This window comes from Lissotriton helveticus, chromosome 10, assembly GCF_964261635.1.
Source record: "Lissotriton helveticus chromosome 10, aLisHel1.1, whole genome shotgun sequence".
NCBI lineage: Eukaryota > Metazoa > Chordata > Amphibia > Caudata > Salamandridae > Lissotriton > Lissotriton helveticus.
In genome coordinates this window covers 325896102-325919603 of record NC_136071.1, presented here as the reverse complement: position 1 = coordinate 325919603, position 23502 = coordinate 325896102, and the positions used below count along the sequence as shown (strand labels likewise).

At 40.5% G+C, this 23502-nt stretch overlaps 1 protein-coding gene across 2 annotated transcripts in view; it reads right to left on the bottom strand.

Annotated features, from left to right (window-relative positions):
• Window positions 1-5190: 5190 nt before the first annotated feature.
• The window catches only part of ALS2CL (ALS2 C-terminal like), a 645425-nt gene continuing 627113 nt past the window's right edge, over window positions 5191-23502 (bottom strand). For both annotated transcript variants that reach the window (XM_078662475.1, XM_078662474.1), the window contains one exon: window positions 5191-9471. In XM_078662475.1, the coding sequence (XP_078518601.1) occupies window positions 9418-9471 (54 nt within the window). In that variant the 3' untranslated portion in view covers window positions 5191-9417. The remainder of the gene's footprint in view (window positions 9472-23502) is intronic.

Here is a 23502-nt window from a genome sequence, read left to right as displayed (position 1 = left end):
CCTTTTCCCCAATTAATTCCTCTATCCGACTCCCCCCCTCCCTCAGAGTATCTTTCATTTTCAGCGCTGGGATGCCTTCTGGTAACCATGCGCTCTATAAAAACGACATACAATACAATACAATACAATCTCACTTAATGGCAGGGCTTGCCTACTTGCTTTGGCATGATCTTATGCCTTCCTGTATGCCGCTTTTGCTCTTTTAGGGCATAGAAGCCTATTCTCGAGTTACTCCATGTTCTAAGCTGTTGCTATTCTCCGAGCCTCTTTAGGTAAGAGGTTATGTTTTAATTCTGACTTGTTGTGCACCCTTTCTAAACTAGAGAGGACCAGTTCTTATCAGAGGAATGTGCTCACTCGATGCCGGAGTCATAGCCAAACGCTTGGCCAGCTGCTTGTTGCACTCTCATCGTACGAAGTGGTACAGGGATTTGGTGGGAAAGGTAGGTGGAGCTTTCTAGAAGTTTCGATGGCGGGTTGCATTCTATATTAGAGAAAGAGGCCCGAGAGGGTTAGTTAGTGAGTGAGTTGCCAAGGCAGTTGCGAAGCCAGTTATGAGAAGTGCTGGGCCGATGGTTTTGGCGGTCTGGTGATACATCACGGTGCAGACGTGCAGTCGTGTCTGTGGAACAGAGAGTCCTGAAGAGAGAGAGAGAGAGACCTTTCTCCGAGTGCAAGAAGACTAAGATCATGGTGAGGTGTTCCAATGACACTTGTTATATGATTACTTATGTCTAACCATTTCTTTAATTTTCAGCATTAATGTATATGTGAGTAATTGCTATTGTGAAGAATGTCTACTGTAATGTTTAGGTATTTCTTTCTGTTGTCATTCTATCATTGTGTAATAAAGCAACCCCAGAGCATATAATTTGTCTGTATTTCTTGTAAAGGAAGGTCGGGCCCTTTTTTTACCAAGTGCCCACCGAGGGATGGTGATTCCCCTCTAACGGGTAGTTGTTGATACGGGAGGGAAATCGGCTCCCAGCAGGGAAATCCAAATTCTAAGTACTTCACCCCAGCATAGTGGAGGTATGTGTTCGGTCGCCGGAAGGTGTTGTTCGTACTGAGGTGCGTTGTCTGGCGTAGTGGCGCGTTGTTTCACTGAAAGGTGTTGTCGGACAGTGGTGCGTTGTCTCGCGTAGTGGCGCGTTGTTTCACCGGAGGGTGTTGTCGCACAGTGGTGCGTTGTCTCGCGTAGTGGCAAGTTGTTTCACCGAAAGGTGTTGTCGCACAGTGGTGTGTTGTCTGTCGTGCAGTGACGCGTTGTTTCACCGGAAGGTGTTGCCGCACAGTGGTGCGTTGTGCTGCTTTACATATGTCCTCCTAACTATGGCTATAGATCTGCAGTATTTCTAGTCTTCAGTGTTATTCCTTTCTCAGGTAGGTATTCTAAAAGTGTGGTGTTTTCATGAGTCCTGAGAGGGGCTTTGGTAAGTAGTGGCCTGGTAACTGACAGAGACACCAAAAATAGGAGAAAACCAAGTCATTAGTGTGCCAGAAGAACTTTGTTTGTACCACCTTCAAAGGAAAAGGATGAGCACTGCCTCTTTGCTGTTATTGCTTTGTTGGGTTGGCCTTCAGTTGCTGCTTCAGTCTTGGACAGGGAAAGGACTGGACTGTTCTTTCTGCGCTTTTACTGTTGATTTTATTACACTTTTGTGTGGAAAGAAGTTACTGCTCCAGTTCTATTATTGTGTTCTCTGAACTGGCTAGTAGAGCACCCTGCTTGGCGCATTCGTTGTTAATTTTCTTGTCAGTTCTTTAATTTTTTTCTGTGAAGCAGCTAGGAAAACCTCTTTCTTAGCAGTTTCATGCTTAATGTTTATGTTACGGTTTTGTAAGGAAAGAAGTTGCCACTTCAGTTCTTTAATTTTATTCTCTGAACAGGCTGTCAATTATGATGTTGACCGTCAGCCCACAATCCTCCAAAACGTGCCCACCATTTCAGATTTTCTCTGTTTTTGTACTAACTCCTCTCCCAGGGTGGTAGGTGGGTCACTTGTGAATCTAGAAGTGTTTCAAGATGCAAAACTATTGTTATAGGTAAGTAAAATATTTCTTTTTCAGTGTATATCTCTTCTAGGTTCAGATGCATGTAGCACACAAGGGTTTGAAGGGCAAGTAGTGACAAACATATACATTTATAAAATACGGTGCACAAAATGTAAATCGTGTTTCATAATCAACAGTCCAAAGGCAATCACATTTTCCAATTCTTGTTAGAATCTTCTTTTATCCAAAATGGACTTCTTCTGGGCAATATATGACAAGAAAGGATGTCACTACCAATAATGTGACTTTGTCAATTATCTCCTCACCGACAAATCTCCAAAGTATTATTCTCCACAGTAACCAAAGGTCCTTGGGTCATTTTACTGGTCAATTGATTCAGGACCTGTAGATCTATGACCCATCCAAAACGCTCCGCCCCTCCAATTTAGAACATTGAGGAACCCTATTGGGTTGATATCTGACTGTCATCTCTGAACTCCGAGCCTTTCCATTTTGGTGCTCTGTTTCGGGTTTGACTGTTACCCCTTTATACCCTATTTGGTTCCTCAACGTTCTAAATTGGAGGGGCGTTTGTTTCCTGTAAGTAATACATGATTGCCCTTCCTACATCTTATTTGTGTAAAGTGCTCTCAGCTACAGTAAAATAATTAGGAAAAGTGCTCCAAATGCAAAAACAACAAGGTAATGGATGGAATGCATGAATTATTCTCAGCCACTGGCCATTGCTCAGCTTGCGTTGTTTTTCGCCCGCCATACCACCTCAGTGTGGACCCCGGCATATGGAAATCAGTCTAGACCCCGCTCCTTATGGGAACAGTCCAGCTCAAACTGCTGGCAAGGTCCTTCCTGAACCTTAACAGATGCAATCTAGGACTGGTTTTGCCCTAGTTAGGGCTCTTCAGTTAGGAATACCTTGGTTCCAGTGGCACAGTGAGACCAGAAGCCACGTTTGGGCATACACAGCGCACTAGGGGCATCAAACGTAAAAATCACAAAGGTGATTAATGGAAACTTTGAATTTATCTCAGCCACTGGCAATCGCTCGGGCAGCATCCCAATCCATTGTTTTTCAGCCACCATGCCTTCTCAGTTTGAGCCCAGCCATATACATATCAGTCTTGACCCTGCTCCTCACCAGAATATTCCACCTGAACAGCCAGGCCAGGTCCTCCCTGAACTGGAACACAAGCAATCTAGGACTGTGTGTAATGGGTATTCCCAAACGTGAGTCTTGTGCTCACTGTGCCACTGGAATCAAGCTATACCTGCCTGATGAGCTCATTATTTGGGAAAATCTGTTCTAGATTGCTGCTATTCCAGTTTAGGGAGTACCTGGTCTGGCAATTTGGGCTGCACTATTCCCATGAGGAGCAGGGTCAAGGCAGATCCAAACTGAGGTTGCATGGTGGGCAAAAAACAAAGGATTGGGATGTGGCATGAGTGATCCCCAGTGGTTGAGATTAAGCATTCTATCCATCACTGTGTTTTTTGAAGCCCTTTGGAAAAGTGTTGGCAGTTAGTTTAATTAACATGAAACTGTGAAACCACTTTGGGTATGAATTGTGGATTGGCTTCACCACTTTGTTTTTAAAAGATGATTTTCTATCCTTCTTTTGCCAGCGCTTGTAATGTAAGTAACTCTACTTAGGGGGAGAGTTAGTGAAACAAACTTTGAAGAAAAAGGCTGCTTTAAAGTCAAAAGATGTGCTAAAACCACATTTAGGATTTCACTTTGGTAGAAATACTATGCATGGTGGGTATACCCTTTTTGGTCCTTAAAGAAACTGTTCAATTACAGGTTTTAGGAAAACCTCTTTTGATGCATTGCCTTGGTATATGCAGTTATGGCTAAGGAGAGTACCATTAATGAAGCATTACTTAATTTGCATGCCATCCGATACATGATCAATTGTACTATGTCTTTCTCATCTGACATATGTCTTAAGTTATTTTTCTAACTCCAATTAATACATTGTCGGCATTTCATCTGCATTTCCCTATGGAAGGCTTTCTTTTTTGTTTTGTAACATACTTGCAACTTTTGAATAGCTGTAATTGTTGGAATTGTAACAGTTCCTTACCCATGCAGCTGGCTTCAATTGCTTTGGAGTCAGGCGGTAGCTCTTTTCCACCCCTCGGGAGAATGACGATTGTTACTTTTAACTTCAATAATGGTTACTTGCAACTTCAGTACCTCACCTTTGGACAGGTTCATCACCTCTGAGAACCAGTTCTGTCTAAGCCATTTTTGGTGCAACTAGAACTGTCTTCATAATGATCTTTGGAATTTGTTTAAAATTGTTGGCATGGCTAGTATGTGGGGGAATCATATGTAAAGATCCCATCTCAACAGTGCATGTGCTAACAATTTTGGATGTGTCTGTTTAGAGGTGAAGGTCCAGCATCTTCTGCTTGCTTTCGTTGCAACTAGATCTGTGCTTGCGTCTTACCACACCTGTGTGTACGTGAGGCATGACTCCCAATTGCGAAATGTCTAATTGACTGCTTAGGTAATCTGGTTGTACATTTTGATCTCCTAGAACATGATGAACTATGAGAGCAAGTCTTTTGTATTGCCAGTGCCATATTAGGATGGTCCCCATTGTTTGTTTATGTAGAATATTGTTGTAGTCTTGTCCAATATTATTTGCACTGCTTGATTTTGAACCTGACTTTGAAATGTTTTAAGTGCCAGAAATAATGTCATTGGTTCTAGGTAACTTTTGTGATTTACTGCCTCTTTTGGAGACCGGCGACCATTTTCAATCAACTGTTTGAAATGTGCTCCTTGGCCCATGTGCGACTCAATCGCTGGAAAGAAGTATTGAATTCTCCCAGTCACCCTTCTCTTGAGACCAATGACTGCTAAGCCATTCCTATACTGGCCTTGTGTGCAGAATGCCTTCATTCCCATAACTTTCATTGCTGTTCTCATTGTCGGAGACTGTGATGTCTTGTAAATGAGATTCTGCTTTACAAAGACATAATTCTCTAATGCGTTAGTTTTTGTAATGACATTGTTGTATTCAAATTTGCTTTCAATATATTTGGCTCGCACTAAAGTGAGTGTTGCTTGCAGGCAGGCATTAGATACATTGGTAAGCCCGTGCTAATTTGCCTTGCAGACCAATATTCTTGGTGGTGGAAGTGTCCAACGAAAAAATCAACATAAAATAACTTGTTCGCCTTATTTTATTTATAGTTACAAACTCTCCTACCTAATGAACTTTTAAAACACTTTTACATGAAAACACACTTCAAGTTCTCCAGAGAAAAACATGCATGAAAAACTGAAAATAAAAAAATAATCAAGTTGATTTGCACACAGATTACTTAGGCAGTTCCAGAACTTTGAATTCCTGCCCTTGAAACCAGGACGTAAGGCACAATAAAGCTGTGTCTTGCTTTCCTGGTAGGGTTACAATAAATAAGTATTTTAAAAGTGCAATTCTGAGTTGCACCTAATTTATTTTTGTTTTTGTAAAGTACCCTGGTGTCACCTTTTGGCCACTACAAAGCACACATTGATCATTACTGAGTTTCATTACAAATGAGGGCATGGACCGATTGTAATGAAGTGCCAAATAAATTAGCCAGGCTTTGTGACCACCCAAGTATAAAAGTGCTCTTATAGTTGCGCTGGGAAATGTTGGCATTCTTGTGAGCTGCGTGCAACATCTTCCAGAGGGTGATGGATAAAGGACTGAAGCTGTTTTGGACCCAAGTGGACTGTGAGTCCTTCCTTTGCGGAGGCATCTACCTTTGCTTATCTTCACAGTGGAAAAATCCTTACATCGATGCCATTAATTGCTATCAATTAGATGGTCTGGGAGTACAACCCTGGGTTGGAACTTCCTTCTTATACACCTGCACTCTTTTATAAATAAAGGGCATCAGTACAATGCCGGTTGGATTCTCGTCTGACCAGCACTGTAGCGGAAGAGGGACTGCCCAACAAGGAGTCAGCAGTCCCCCTGCATTCATTATGATGCAACCGCCTTCACGGAGTTTGCAAAGTGTATATTTTCTATTGTGGCTTGTGCTGTGGGCTGTGGCCCAAGCTGCTATAGAAAATATACACTTTAAAAGCATCCCTGAACCATGTGGCCGGCACCACGCGGTGCCTGCCACACAGTGAGGGGATGTATTGGAAGCACCATAGGGCCGGGGGATAGGGGGGCACTAGGGCCCCCCAAAGTCACTTTCCGCATGCTTTTTCATAGAAGGTGAACCCCCATGAAAGGACACACGGAAAGGGACATTGAAATTCCTATGGCGGGGCCTGAATAGGCACCGCCCCTATTATAGGGATCAATGACCCTTCGACGGTCCGACTTTGAGCGCGTCGGAAGGTGTTGGAATGTCCCTCCACCTGCTGCCTATGACTGCACGATTGTAATGCGTCTGTTGGACCACAGCAGCAGATGGCGGCTGACCGCATCTGATGAGCCATTAGAATGACCCCCTAAGTAATAAAAGACTGTGCCATTGCTGGTTTATGGAGTTTTTGCCTTGTGCTCAACCCTTCTTTATACTTTCCCTCAAAAAACAGTAATTCAGTAACTACAGATAGCACAGGGCGTCGATTAATGTGCTACAAGCACATCCCATTCTTCAAATATTTAGGCCTAAACTGTGTATGATTTTGAAACCAAAAAGGCGACTGGATGTCTATGTTTTTGTTCTGTTGAAGTGCATAGCACTGCTCACTGGTTTTAGGTGAGGAGAATCCTTGAAAACTTGAAAACAGAATAATTACAAAAATTGGTGAGTTCCAAGCACAACATTATCATACACAATTTACAAAATATACAATTTTCATCTCTGTGCTGCAGTACGTCATATAAAATGTCAGAAAAAATAATTTACATTGTTCTAGTCACAAAATATTGCATCTCAATTAATCTTTGCAAAATATAATTATAATCAATATATTAAATTCGTTTTACAAAGAAGGATTATGTTGGCATGTTCATACACATTTAAATATACATGTCTTTAGTGCATTTTAGTTCATACAGAGATTTATATAAAGGCTGAAAATCAGCAGTTTTCTGTACAGTGCAGCCAGTTGTGCACTGTTCATGACCAAGCAGAAAGAGAATGCAGTTTGAACTTACTGGTGTCATTCCACTTTGTGCAGACATAAGCATTACCATCTTTGGGCCATATTATAAATAGTACAGTAACAGATGGAGTTCATGACCCAGAAATGCGCTATTACCTCATTAGTCAAAATCTGAGCAATGGTACCTATTACACTGGCTTTCTCAGTGATGCTTCCAATGTTTCTATTTGTCAACAATTTTTAAATTACTCATACTACTTGTTAGATGCACTGTACTCTTTCTGATAACGAGGGTATGTTTGGCGGACTAGCAGCATGGATTTCCAAATGTTTTTATGAAAACCAGGTTAACATTTGATAATGCCATTATTACTTCAAATGAAGATTTAACGGTGTGTGTTCATTTTATCACAATTTGTGATAAATATACCAGCGGTTACAAAAAGGCATGAATGACTCAGGATGACAATGCCTGAAGCTTTTTTTATAGCACAAATTTGTAAGCATCAAATACAGCATATCTTCTCAAGTGATTATCTGGCCCAATTCACAAAAAGTTTGTAAATCTCTAGGTACGCAGTCACTCTCCTTCACACTGCTGGACTGTTCAACGGCATACCAGTAAATTCACCAAGAAGTTTCAGAAATTACAACTGCAAATGTATGCTGTTTACATCCATTTACTAAATGATGTTTTCCTTTTGATGAAAAAAAAATTCTGTGCCACACCCACCTGAAACTGAGATATTTCAGTGTTCTTTCCCACACATAGTGCAACTCTTAAGCTGTGATCCTTCCAGTGTAAGCTAACCATTGTGCAGCTGTCATTAGTGCAAGAGGTGCATTGTCACCAGGTCTCTGGCATATGAGGGGCTCACTGTGCCCCAGTTGTCTCTTTCTATCTGCGGTAAGGAATGCCCATTTCCCTTGCTTGCATTAGGGCCGATGGCACTGCTAAGTTTGGAAGTGTTGGTAAGTGTGATGAAAAATGGAAATATTTATCAATACACAAAATTACAATTATGTGGATGTTTGATTCATTTGCTCATTGATGTGAGAAAAGCTTTGTGAATTGTCTGTTTGGTGCTTCTAGATTTTCAGATTCTCCCCATACAGAAGTCTGTCTTATTCACTGAAAATATGGGTGAATCACATCCGATGCTTGTTTATTGGATGTTATATTTGCATTTATCATGTGTGATGAAGCCTTCCAAGGCACAGCCAGAAGTCATAGTCATTCACCACGGCTCCTGCACTCCATTCACACTTGTCCAAATTAAAATAGTGGCAGCTATCCTTGACCAGCTCCCACTAAAGCATGTTAAGTTGCACTGCATTCCATATTCCTGGCATTGAGGGCAGTACGAAAAGCTGGATCAACTAGAGACCCTTTCCCCTTTGTGAATGTAAACCAAAATGTTTGCTTAAGAGGAAGCAGTGGCCCACAGGACCACTGCGTCTTCATAAACAAACAAAAAAAAGAATGAAACTTTAATTTTTAAATGTGGTGCTCTTTCCTTTTAAGGAAACAGGCTGAATTTTTTTTTAAAAAAAAGATTGCTTTATTAAAAAGCAGTCACAGACATGGTGGTCTGCTGACCCTGTTATTGTGCAAATTCCTAGTGGGTCGCAAATTGAAACCAACTTCATTTATAATCGTGAGGTAGGTTGATTTGCAACACTCTACAAATTGCTAATTAATCTTTAAAACTTTAATACATTAGGAATTGCGATTTTCAAATTGTGATTCGATAAAAATTTAAATTTGAACATCACAGTTACTAATCTTGATACATATGGCACTGGATTTCTAATCCAGCTTTCCTATCTGATCATATTGTGCAATCCTGAGTAAAATATCTAATCTCCATGTGCCTTGGTCACCATTCATGCCACAAAAAGTAGTGCTTTGAAGTGGCCTGAATGTAGTTATTAAGTAGTATGCAAATAACTTAACAAATGAAAAATCTTTTTAGGTACAACGTAGAATGCATGGCATCCTGGCCCACCCTTAACTCCTATTACATTGAGAGCAGATTAGCAAGCATACGCTGAAAAACATTAATAATATTAATAATTGCTAGTCTCAATATCAGTAGTGTAGTTGTAGTGTTTTTCCCTTAAAAAAACTCGTTTATGGTTTTGTGAATAGCGTTATTTCAAGATATTGACATGGCATAGGTATGGACGGCAGTATTTTGAATGAAAATTGATTGTTGGGTATTCATGGCCTGGGATGAATTTTGAAGGTGTTTTGCTTCTTCGACCTTATACATCATTGTCATATGATAAAATGATCATCCCATGGCTTTGAAATATTCCAGTATGTCTGTTCAAGGAACTTGAGAGGACTTTGACTGTTCATTCTGAATATACTCGTAGCAGGACTGCAGGGTAAAAGAAAAAAAATTTCAATACTGTATCAAATTTTATATTTCACATTATAAATCATACAATACTGTTCTTCTATTTTCACATTCAAAAATGGAAATACAGAAGGTCATTTAGACTTAGAATTTGAGAAGAGTGACATTACTTACGCAAAAAAGAAGGGCTATTATGTAAGAACATTATAAAGAAACTCATGACCAGATGACTCCATGTCTCTGGTTCAGCATAAGATTGATTGAGTAAAGGTAAAATTAACTTATAGTACCAATATAGGATACATACCAATACAGTGACCACCTTTTCATTGACAAAATTCAACAGAGCCAGAACCTCGACTAACCATGACCTTAAACTGGTCTGGAAGGCCTATCTCTCCCATAAGTTAACAATGGGATCCCCTTAAAACATCTTTTAAGTGTATTTCCAATTAGAAAGAGATAAAGATTTGGAGTTTGGGGTCTCTGGACTCACAAATTAAAAACACAATGTATGGTGAAGTCGAATTGTTAATTGTTAGTCTGAAAATGCCACTTTTAGAAAGTTGGTATATTCTTACTTTAACCACCCTGTGACTCTGCCTGTTTCTGAATTCATGTCTGGGTTGGGTGACAGCTGGGCTTTGTGCATTCACTTTAGACTGGCACACAAAGGGAGAAGGGGTATGACTTTTGCATCCTGATGGCCCATTACCAGATGGGCATTCCTGAGGTAGATTGGGAGGTAGGAGCGGACTCTGGCACCTGAATAGGACAGTGCCTGCCCCCACACAAAGAGCTGCAAAGAGTTGTTAGTCTGGAGCCTGTGGTAAATTAAATTTACTTATTACCTCATTTCTGAATTTCTATGCTTAATAAATCATAATTTCTTGTCAATGCAAAGCGAGGAGTCCGTGGTGCTCAAATGAAGGAGGAGGAGACCAATAACTCGAGTTAAGGGGAGCGCTTCCAGCACCAAGCGGGCACAGGAGCAATCTCTCAAGTCCCTCTCTTGAAGTGGGGTGTCTTTATTTTCAACAACAGGACATTTATACAGTCTTGGTCACGAGGCAAAATAGAGGAACAAACAGGTCATGGCAGATAGAGGAACAAAGATCAGCAAGAGGAGCAGATTGTGAAGAAATGGGGGCGTGTCTTAGGCTTGAGGGGACTTGCGATGTGAAATAGTCTGACAGTTGGAAGGGGGAGGCTTCCTCATTTGGGGTTTGTGCTCGTGCTTCATGTCAGAAACAGGAACCATCTTGTGTAAAACAGGAGCTATCTTTCTGGTTCTGGGAATTGGCTGAACCACAAGAGTCAAAAAGAGGAACTATCTTGTGTAAAACAGAGACCATCTGCTCTCTGGCTTGCAGTAACTATTTCTTAAAACAGGTACTATCTGCTGGTTCTGGGAATTGGCTGAAGCACAGGAAGGGGTGGTCAATGAACTAAGATGCCAGGTGCAGGGTGTCTTACAGTTAAGTATTTTGGAAGATCGGGCCCCTGCCTCAAAGGATGAACCCTAGCAAGGTATAATACTATTTGAAAAAATGGACCGTACACACCGGGTTACGTGCACATTTATTAAAGGAAGGGAAGGGAATATATTCTGTATTTAAGAAATGATATTATGAATGGTCAAAAATGAATGTGTTATTTATGAATTTATCTGTGTAAATTTAATGCCATGTGTTATATGTAAATAAGAAACTGTTATATATATATAAAAAAATGTTGATGAGTTGTAAAAATGAAATAAGACAAGAAAAACTACACCCCCCAAAAAAAAAAAAAATAGAATTATTCAACATAAGTTAGTTGGTGGAAATTAGTTTATTGACAAACAACGTCTCTTTTACTCTGTAGTAAATGTGCACGTAACCCGGTGTGTACGGTCCATTTTTTCAAATAGTATTATACCTTGCTAGGGTTCATCCTTTGAGGCAGGGGCCCCGATCTTCCAAAATAATTATACTCGCGGCAGGTCCGTGAGGGGTCAGATGTGCATATATTTAAAACTAATACAATAGTCAAAAGAAGCAATACATCGCAGTGATTTCTCCTTTTTATGGGCTGGTCTTGTCGGCAGGGCTGTGAGTGGAATTCACCATTTGTTTACTAAAAAGAAAAGTTTTATCTAAATCTCATCTTTTAGTTGGTAATTGCATAGTTTTTGAAATATGGCCAAACTACCAACCTTTGGCTTTACAGATGAACAATACGCCAGTATGGTAGGAAGCTCAGTATCTTTTGGAGAATCCTCAACCACAGGCCAAGATAAAAATAAGGATGTTAATACACTACTGGGACTAAGAAAAAAACTTAAGCTGATAGAACAGCATGGTCAGTTCGTGCTTCAATACTTGAAGGCCGGAGTAATACCACAGGGCCTAAGGGTACAGAATATTCCTGGCCTGTTTACACACATCAGAGAGTTCCTGGAGCGCTGGGCGTTAATTTCAAACCGGTGTTCCAGGGACTACATGATGTTAATCGTTGAAACATCCAAGGGCATCTTACAGGAATTAGCAAAGGAAATTGCAGAATTAGAAGATAAGATTAAGAAATCAGGAATAGTAGATGATGTAAAAAAGACACTGGACGAAATAGAAAAGGATCTCAATTCTTATGCAGACTACCTCATAAAAAGAAAGACAGATAAACTACAGAAAGATATAAAGTTCTTTACAAAAGAGACTGCCTATCCCTATCTATCGGGAAGGGAATATATTCTGTATTTAAGAAATGATATTATGAATGGTCAAAAATTAATGTGTTATTTATGAATTTATCTGTGTAAATTTAATGCCATGTGTTATATGTAAATAAGAAACTGTTATATATATATAATTTTTTTTTGATGAGTTGTACAAATGAAATAAGACAAGAAAAACTACACCCCCCCAAAAAAAAAATAGAATTATTCAACATAGGTTAGTTGGTGGAAATTAGTTTATTGACAAACAACGTCTCCTTTACTCGGTAGTAAATGTGCACGTAACCCGGTGTGTACGGTCCATTTTTTCAAATAGTATTATACCTTGCTAGGGTTCATCCTTTGAGGCAGGGGCCCCGATCTTCCAAAATAATTATACTCGCGGCAGGTCCGTGAGGGGTCAGATGTGCATATATTTAAAACTAATACAATAGTCAAAAGAAGCAATACATCACAGTGATTTCCCCTTTTTATGGGCTGGTCTTGTCGGCAGGGCTGTGAGTGGAATTCACCATTTGTTTACTAAAAAGAAAAGTTTTATCTAAATCTCATCTTTTAGTTGGTAATTGCATAGTTTTTGAAATATGGCCAAACTACCAACCTTTGGCTTTACAGATGAATAATACGCCAGTATGGTAGGAAGCTCAGTATCTTTTGGAGAATCCTCAACCACAGGCCAAGATAAAAATAAGGATGTTAATACACTACTGGGACTAAGAAAAAAACTTAAGCGGATAGAACAGCATGGTCAGTTCATGCTTCAATACTTGAAGGCCGGAGTAATACCACAGGGCCTAAGGGTACAGAATATTACTGGCCTGTTTACACACATCAGAGAGTTCCTGGAGCGCTGGGCGTTAATTTCAAACCGGTGTTCCAGGGACTACATGATGTTAATCGTTGAAACATCCGAGGGCATCTTACAGGAATTAGCAAAGGAAATTGCAGAATTAGAAGATAAGATTAAGAAATCAGGAATAGTAGATGATGTAAAAAAGACACTGGACGAAATAGAAAAGGATCTCAATTCTTATGCAGACTACCTCATAAAAAGAAAGACAGATAAACTACAGAAAGATATAAAGTTCTTTACAAAAGAGACTGCCTATCCCTATCTATCGGGAAGGGAATATATTCTGTATTTAAGAAATGATATTATGAATGGTCAAAAATTAATGAGTTATTTATGAATTTATCTGTGTAAATTTAATGCCATGTGTTATATGTAAATAAGAAACTGTTATATATATATAATTTTTTTTTGATGAGTTGTAAAAATGAAATAAGACAAAAAAACTACACCCCCCCCAAAAAAAAAAAAATAGAATTATTCAACATAAGTTAGTTGGTGGAAATTAGTTTATTGACAAACAACGTCTCCTTTACTCTGTAGTAAATGTGCACGTAACCCGGTGTGTACGGTCCATTTTTTCAAATAGTATTATACCTTGCTAGGGTTCATCCTTTGAGGCAGGGGCCCGATCTTCCAAAATAATTATACTCGCGGCAGGTCCGTGAGGGGTCAGATGTGCATATATTTAAAACTAATACAATAGTCAAAAGAAGCGACACATCGCAGTGATTTCCCCTTTTTATGGGCTGGTCTTGTCGGCAGGGCTGTGAGTGGAATTCACCATTTGTTTACTAAAAAGAAAAGTTTTATCTAAATCTCATCTTTTAGTTGGTAATTGCATAGTTTTTGAAATATGGCCAAACTACCAACCTTTGGCTTTACAGATGAACAATACGCCAGTATGGTAGGAAGCTCAGTATCTTTTGGAGAATCCTCAACCACAGGCCAAGATAAAAATAAGGATGTTAATACACTACTGGGACTAAGAAAAAAACTTAAGCGGATAGAACAGCATGGTCAGTTCGTGCTTCAATACTTGAAGGCCGGAGTAATACCACAGGGCCTAAGGGTACAGAATATTCCTGGCCTGTTTACACACATCAGAGAGTTCCTGGAGCGCTGGGCGTTAATTTCAAACCGGTGTTCCAGGGACTACATGATGTTAATCGTTGAAACATCCAAGGGCATCTTACAGGAATTAGCAAAGGAAATTGCAGAATTAGAAGATAAGATTAAGAAATCAGGAATAGTAGATGATGTAAAAAAGACACTGGACGAAATAGAAAAGGATCTCAATTCTTATGCAGACTACCTCATAAAAAGAAAGACAGATAAACTACAGAAAGATATAAAGTTCTTTACAAAAGAGACTGCCTATCCCTATCTATAGGGAAGGGAATATATTCTGTATTTAAGAAATGATATTATGAATGGTCAAAAATTAATGTGTTATTTATGAATTTATCTGTGTAAATTTAATGCCATGTGTTATATGTAAATAAGAAACTGTTATATATATATAATTTTTTTTTGATGAGTTGTACAAATGAAATAAGACAAGAAAAACTACACCCCCCCCAAAAAAAAAATAGAATTATTCAACATAAGTTAGTTGGTGGAAATTAGTTTATTGACAAACAACGTCTCCTTTACTCTGTAGTAAATGTGCACGTAACCCGGTGTGTACGGTCCATTTTTTCAAATAGTATTATACCTTGCTAGGGTTCATCCTTTGAGGCAGGGGCCCCGATCTTCCAAAATAATTATACTCGCGGCAGGTCCGTGAGGGGTCAGATGTGCATATATTTAAAACTAATACAATAGTCAAAAGAAGCAATACATCACAGTGATTTCCCCTTTTTATGGGCTGGTCTTGTCGGCAGGGCAGTGAGTGGAATTCACCATTTGTTTACTAAAAAGAAAAGTTTTATCTAAATCTCATCTTTTAGTTGGTAATTGCATAGTTTTTGAAATATGGCCAAACTACCAACCTTTGGCTTTACAGATGAACAATACACCAGTATGGTAGGAAGCTCAGTATCTTTTGGAGAATCCTCAACCACAGGCCAAGATAAAAATAAGGATGTTAATACACTACTGGGACTAAGAAAAAAACTTAAGCGGATAGAACAGCATGGTCAGTTCATGCTTCAATACTTGAAGGCCGGAGTAATACCACAGGGCCTAAGGGTACAGAATATTACTGGCCTGTTTACACACATCAGAGAGTTCCTGGAGCGCTGGGCGTTAATTTCAAACCGGTGTTCCAGGGACTACATGATGTTAATCGTTGAAACATCCGAGGGCATCTTACAGGAATTAGCAAAGGAAATTGCAGAATTAGAAGATAAGATTAAGAAATCAGGAATAGTAGATGATGTAAAAAAGACACTGGACGAAATAGAAAAGGATCTCAATTCTTATGCAGACTACCTCATAAAAAGAAAGACAGATAAACTACAGAAAGATATAAAGTTCTTTACAAAAGAGACTGCCTATCCCTATCTATCAGGAAGGGAATATATTCTGTATTTAAGAAATGATATTATGAATGGTCAAAAATTAATGAGTTATTTATGAATTTATCTGTGTAAATTTAATGCCATGTGTTATATGTAAATAAGAAACTGTTATATATATATAATTTTTTTTTGATGAGTTGTAAAAATGAAATAAGACAAGAAAAACTACACCCCCCCAAAAAAAAAATATAGAATTATTCAACATAAGTTAGTTGGTGGAAATTAGTTTATTGACAAACAACGTCTCCTTTACTCTGTAGTAAATGTGCACGTAACCCGGTGTGTACGGTCCATTTTTTCAAATAGTATTATACCTTGCTAGGGTTCATCCTTTGAGGCAGGGGCCCGATCTTCCAAAATAATTATACTCGCGGCAGGTCCGTGAGGGGTCAGATGTGCATATATTTAAAACTAATACAATAGTCAAAAGAAGCGATACATCGCAGTGATTTCCCCTTTTTATGGGCTGGTCTTGTCGGCAGGGCTGTGAGTGGAATTCACCATTTGTTTACTAAAAAGAAAAGTTTTATCTAAATCTCATCTTTTAGTTGGTAATTGCATAGTTTTTGAAATATGGCCAAACTACCAACCTTTGGCTTTACAGATGAACAATACGCCAGTATGGTAGGAAGCTCAGTATCTTTTGGAGAATCCTCAACCACAGGCCAAGATAAAAATAAGGATGTTAATACACTACTGGGACTAAGAAAAAAACTTAAGCGGATAGAACAGCATGGTCAGTTCATGCTTCAATACTTGAAGGCCGGAGTAATACCACAGGGCCTAAGGGTACAGAATATTCCTGGCCTGTTTACACACATCAGAGAGTTCCTGGAGCGCTGGGCGTTAATTTCAAACCGGTGTTCCAGGGACTACATGATGTTAATCGTTGAAACATCCAAGGGCATCTTACAGGAATTAGCAAAGGAAATTGCAGAATTAGAAGATAAGATTAAGAAATCAGGAATAGTAGATGATGTAAAAAAGACACTGGACGAAATAGAAAAGGATCTCAATTCTTATGCAGACTACCTCATAAAAAGAAAGACAGATAAACTACAGAAAGATATAAAGTTCTTTACAAAAGAGACTGCCTATCCCTATCTATCGGGAAGGGAATATATTCTGTATTTAAGAAATGATATTATGAATGGTCAAAAATTAATGTGTTATTTATGAATTTATCTGTGTAAATGTAATGCCATGTGTTATATGTAAATAAGAAACTGTTATATATATATATAATTTTTTTTTGATGAGTTGTAAAAATGAAATAAGACAAGAAAAACTACACCCCCCCAAAAAAAAAAATAGAATTATTCAACATAAGTTAGTTGGTGGAAATTAGTTTATTGACAAACAACGTCTCCTTTACTCTGTAGTAAAAGTGCACGTAACCCGGTGTGTACGGTCCATTTTTTCAAAATGTCTTACAGTTAAGAACAGGAACTATCTGCTGCTGTTTCCCAGAATTGGCAGAACCACAGAAATGTGTGTGTTCACAGTGTACAACCTTGTGCTTCCTCTATTAGTTGGTGTGGTTTCAGGGCCTAACCTCGTGCTTCCTCTTTCAGTTGGGGGTGGTCACAGGGCAGTTGGTGTGACAGGCTGAGTTACCAACAATGGACAGGATGTGGCTGAGTCTCTGGCACAACTGGGGGAAGGCACACAGGCAGGCTTCTTGGAATTGGCTCGACCACAAGGAGCAGGGGGTTGTGCAAGATTCAATGGGGATGTGAAGGACAGTTTTCAGACAAGTTGCTGAGAGCATGTCACACACAAAATGGGTGTTTGTCTGAGAAAAATGGCTGTCAGGCAGAAACAGGGAAATGATGGGGCACAATTGTCAATTTTATTTCCACATTCCCTCCTTGCCCCAGAGTGTACCTACATTATATCTCAATTTGCATGAGATCATCTATACATTCTTGTAGCATAATTCTTTCCCTTTCTCTCTGCTGGACAAGAGGTTTAGGAATGCAGTTTGCAGCACATAGACCGCACAGGGCAGGGCCACATTGGATGCAAAGGCAGCATCCAGTTATTATCAAGAATATTATACCTGCTGCTGACAGCAGTTGCCATCCCCAGGACGATCTTACATGGGGCACTAGGAGGTCTCGGTGGTAAGTGGATGGGGCCACAAAGACAGGGGGTAACAGGAATGCTATATAGCAAGTTCCCCCCCAGTTCAAGGGCAGCTGCACATAGGCCGTTTGGCCACAGACGAAATAAGTATGGCGAAATGCTAGGAATGAGGACTTTCCTCTGTCTTCAAAACTTATAGTGGTATGACAGTCACTGTGTCCTAATGGAACAGAGCCATTTTTCTGGATGCACAGGTGTCCTTTTACTGGTGAGACCGAGATGGAAGGGGGACCAGCATTCTTTTTAGGTTTGGTATTTAACATCTTGTAGGACATGGTCATGTTCCCTTGCTTGTATTCTTCACTTTCTAGGACTGTACCTGTCGCCTGAGGATCTCCCTCCTTATTAGGGTAACAGGCAGTATTGAGTACCTTGTTTAAATCCCCCCAAGGCCACCCATTCTTGCATGAATTATTTTCGTCAGGGCAGGAGGTGGGGGTAGTATCGTCAGCTGTTATTAGGGCAAACCAGACTTCACAAGTTCCATTATAAGAGAATGGGAAAGGAAAAAGAGGCATCCCTCCCTTTTTCTGATGAGGTGGGATGCGGCCACATATCCAACAATTGGTGCTATTACTGGCCTGCTGAGTGTGGTGTAGCATCTGTATGAAGGTATTGTTTCGCAAGGCTAGTCTATGGGCTTGTTCATGAGGGGGTAGGTCGTGATAGGTGTGTTCCTGAGTGCTGTTGGGTGTATGAGAGGTGTGTTGTGTTGGAGGAAAAACAGTGTGGAGAATCCAACCAAGACACGTCATAACTGCCATGAGGAAAAATAATACTGTCAAACATATAGTAGGACCATTATGTCTTTTTCAAGAGTTCATTTTTTTTTTCTCCCACATAGTCAAGGTGTTAAAATCCATTCTCATGCTCCAACCGCTTCACCACTGGACCGACGCCCAATGGACTTAATTAGCCAGAGTCCGAATGGCAGACCTTAACTTTGATTTGTAGTTCTTTTGTGGGGTTAGTTCCAAAGGCAAAAAAGATTGTTCAGTCACAATGTCAGTGGGATTGGCAGGGTCATCAGCAACAGTGTCTTTTTGTCCAAAATGTTTCCGGCAGTGGCTTGCGTGGAGCCAGCCCTTCCTGCCCTCGACCTTCACGGCTGTCCGTGTTGTTAGTAGTACGAGTCTTGGCTTCTTCCACCTGGGCTGGAGGGGGCTGGCCTGGTCGAAGTTCCTCACGAGGACCCAGTCCCCGGGTCGGATGGCGTGTTCTTCCGGGTTGGTTTTGTCAGGGAAGGTGGCAGCAACCTGAGAATGACAAGATTGGAGTGCAGACATCAAGGAAGCCAGGTAGTCAGTCAGCATAGTACTGTCAACATCAGTTATTCTTTTAGGCCTTGGCGTACCCCACATATTTGGTGGTCTGCCAAAGACCACTTCATATGGAGATAAGCCAGTTCTGGAATGGGCTACCATACGCATGTAAAAGAGGGCAACCGGTAAGGCTACCATCCAGTCCACGCCTTTGTCAGTGCATATCTTGGCCAATTTTGTCTTCAAAGTTTGGTTGTTTCTTTCTACTAGACCTGCTGCCTGAGGATGTCTTACACAGTGAAACTTCCAAGTGTACCCTAACAGAAGAGACACTTGCTTCATGAGTTCAGAGGAAAAAAGGTTGGCCGTTATCTGAGTAGATGACACAGCGCAACCCATACCTCGGGAAAAACTCTCTAACTAATTGTTTAGCAGTTGTCGTTGCAGTGTAATCTGGGACGGGATAGGCTTCTGTCCATCTGGTCAGAGCACACACTACAACTAGTACATACTTGTGACCTCTAAATCTCTCCATCTGGATATAGTCCATCTGGAGAACTTCAAATGGATGGTCAGGGGGTTGGAATCCTCCCTGTTCCACCTTTGTGCCTTTTCCTGGGTTGAACTGATTACAAATCATGCACGTTTTAACTTACTTTTTGTTTGGCTGCAGTTCTCAAATGTTTGTTGTGCCATATATTCTGTATGCTGTCTAACATTGCTTTTTCTCCCAGATGCGCTGGTCCATGTATGGTGTTTACCATAACCTGTACCATGGCATCCGGTAGAAACCATACTACTCTTTCAGGTGTCATCCAGCCTTGATCTGTAAGGACCCCTCCTTTTTCCTTCCATTATAGCAGTTCCTGTGGTGTGGCGTGACTTTGGACATCCTGGATGTCAGAAAAGGGGTCTCGTATTGTATATTGGCGGTGTGGTATACTTAATTCTGTGTTTGCTGCTAACTTGGCTGCACTGTCTGCAGAATCATTTCCTTTTGATATTTCATCTGTTCCTTTTGTGTGCGCTTTACATTTTAGCACTGCGATTTTCTCTGGTAACTGACCGGCCTCTAAGAGGGCAGTGATGAGTGTAGCATGCTGTATTCTGGACCCATGTGATGTGAGAAATCCTCTCTCTCTCCACAATGTACCGAAGTTGTGTACAACTCCAAAGGCATATTGTGAATCAGTGTAGCTGTTAACTGACTTTCCTTTTGCTAAGTGACATGCTCGTGTTAGGGCTATGAGTTCTGCTGCCTGTGCCGACAGTATCTCTATCTTGTGTGCTTCTAAAGTGTCTGTACCATTTGTGACGGCATAGGCTGCTGCTAATTCTCCTGTGGGGAGTCTCATACATGAACCATCAACAAAGAGTGTCATTTCTGCCTTAGCAAGAGGAGTATCTTGTAAATCTGGTCTTGGTTTGGTCACTAAATCAATTATGTCAATACAATCGTGAATTTATTCAGTAGGAGAGGTCAGTGGCAACAGTGTTGCTGGGTTTAAAATGTTGCAGCGTCTAATCTCAATGTGTGGCTGAAAAAGTGTCATCTCATATCCGGTGAGTCTGGCTATTGTCAGATGCTGTGTTTGTGTTCTGTTTAACAGAAGTTCTACAGCGAGTGGGACCTGAACTATCAGATGATGTCCCAATACAATAGAATCGCTTTGTCTAATAGCTTGTGCAGTAGCTGCTGCTGATTTTAGACATGCAGGCAATGCTTGTGCTACTGGATCTAATGTGCTTTAAAAATAACCACATGGTTTATGTTTGTCTGCTTGAAGTTGGGTCAGAACTGATAGTGCTGTACCTGAGTTTTCTGTTACAAATAATGTAAAATCTTTGGTGTAATTAGGTGTTGCCAGCACTGGGGCTTGACACATAGCTTTTTTAAGAGACTGAAAGGCTTGCGTGTGTTCATCTGTCCAGGGTAATTGTGGAGTAGCGCCAGCTTCGAGTGTTGTCAGCTGCACTAACGGTTTGGAAATGAGTGCAAATTGTGGGATCCACTGTCTACAATATGAGGTGAGACCAACAAAGGCTCGAACTTGTTTCTGTGTTGTTGGTTGTGGTATTTGTAGTATGAGCTGGATGCGTTCCTGTGTAAGCTGCCTATCCTCCTTTGACAGGAAGTGCCCTAAGTATGCCACTTGCTGTAAACAAAATTGGAGCTTACCAGGGGAAACTTTATGGCCATTTGCAGCTAGGAATTCTAGTACTAGTAGTGATGCTTCAGCACATGCTGCGTCAGATCTGGCCGTAATGAGGATATCATCAACATATTGTAGTATGGCTGTATCCGTGGGCATTTGAACAGTATCTAGTTGTCTTTTTAATGCTTGGCTATATACGCTTGGACTCTCTGCGAAATCTTGAGGAGCTCTTGTGAATTGGAAACTTCGTCCTTGTAAGGAGAAGCCAAAAAGGTATTGACTGTCTGGGTGAATAGGTATGCTAAAGAATGCGTTTTTCAAGTCAATGACTGAAAAATGCGTTGCTTCCGCATCTATGGCTGTGAGTAGGGTGGAGATGTCTGGAACCACAGGGTGTTGTGGAACGACACATTTATTGAGCTCTCTCAAATCCACCACTAGTCTGTAGACAGGTGGTGTTCCTGGTTCCACTTTTTTATGGACTGGTAAAACAGGGGAATTGCAAATGTTAGAAGTTGTTTCCTTAATCACACCTGACTGTATTAGGTCCTGAATAATTAACATTAATGCTTGTTCAGCCTGAGGTGGAATTTTGTATTGCCTTATGCGTGGTAGTTGGGCTCCCTCTTTCAGTGTAACCTTGTGAGGTGTTATTTCCATACATCCTACTGTGGTGGAATCAGTGGCCCACAGTGTGTGTGGCAAATCTTTCAAACGCTCATCTAATTCTCTACTTGTGTAGTGGCCCTTGAAATCTCGCAGAAATAGTCTGACATCTGTAGGTGAGCAAACAATGACAGCTCCTAATTCTTTCAATGTTTTTATACCAAGCAAGTTTTCTGGACATGATTTTGTCAATATAAGATCTGTAGTTGTCGTGAGGGGACCAACCTGCAAGGGCAGTGGTTTTGACGTGGCGTTTGTCACAGGTTGTCCCGAGAAACCCAGAGAAATACTTTTTGAACCCGAGAGAGGAGCCTCTGGGACCTCTTGATGGCTTATTGTTGTTTTACTGGCCCCAGTGTCTAGTAGAAATTTCCTGTCCTCCCCAAGAAGTCGGACCTCTATAAATGGACCTGTCTGATCTACTGGAATGGGGATTAGGGGCAGTTTGTCATCTTCTCTCTCTGGGCAACATCATGAGAAATCTGGGTAATATTCAGTGTAGTCGCTGTCTATAATGTTCATTTGGGCCATTTGTGTTGTCGGTGGAACTGAAGGTGTTGAACTGTCTAGGGAACCATTCTGTTTTGGCTGATATGGACGTGGCTGTGTCTTACCAGTAGCCAAATTGTGCTTTAAGACAGGGCAGTCTTTAACGAAGTGTCCCATCTTCTTGCAATAGTTACAAGTGCTTTTTATATTTGTCTGGCTACTTGGTGTCTGTTGACGCTGGGGTGCAGTTTGGGCTACTAATGCTTTCATCTTTGTGTCTTTCATGCGTTTCTTATAATTTTCTTCTTCATCCCTAATGCGATTTTGGTGATATTGTAGCATTTGTAACACTTGTGGAGGTGTATGTGCTTGCCAGGTACTTTGTACTTTTAGTACTCTGTCCTTAATGGCTGGCAAGGCGTTATCTACTAATTTGGAAACAAACAGATGCGGGTAAGCTTCACTTGTCGGCGTAACGCCGCTATTTACCGCAAAACATTTTTCAAGTCTGGTGTAATAATCTCCTATGTCTTCACCATGTTTCTGTTTGCAGGAGGAAATGGCATCCCAGTCCTCCTTTTTCACTGTTAGTAACTGTGATAGCACCTTTAAAATAGTGCCAGGAAGTGCTTTTAGTCTGTCTCCTATACCTTGACCTGCTACTCTAGTATTTTCGTCATTCTGAAGTTCAGTCCATCTAATGTGTTCACCTGCTACTTCCCAATCTTTTTCTCTTAGTTTGTCATATATACCTGATGGCAACAATAATTTCAGAATTGCTGTGATATCAGAAAGAGTATATGTTCCCATAATTAATACATCTCCTAATTCCTTAAAGAATCCAGCAGGATCCTTTGAGTGGGAGGGAACCATCTCTTTCATCCTTAGTAACTCAAGTTTTGTCAAGGGTACATAAATGAAGACGCGTTGTAGCGCTCCATTTGTGTCAGCTCTGGGGTGGACCTCTCTCATGGGGAACTGGCGTGTTTGAGGAAGTCTATTAGTTGATCCACACGTATTATGGGGAGATCTATATCCAGTCACTTTCTGGTATTTCTGTCTGAAATCTATAAATGTGTTGAGAAAAACTGAACTATTGTGGAGGAACATGTTATCAGCGCAGTCAGACAGAAAATCTTCGAGTCTTGGATCATGTTTAAAATGAGTGTCATTGAGTGTGATGAGATGTTGTACCATGTAGAGACTTGCTAATCTTTGATGTGAGCGTGGTAATGCTAGA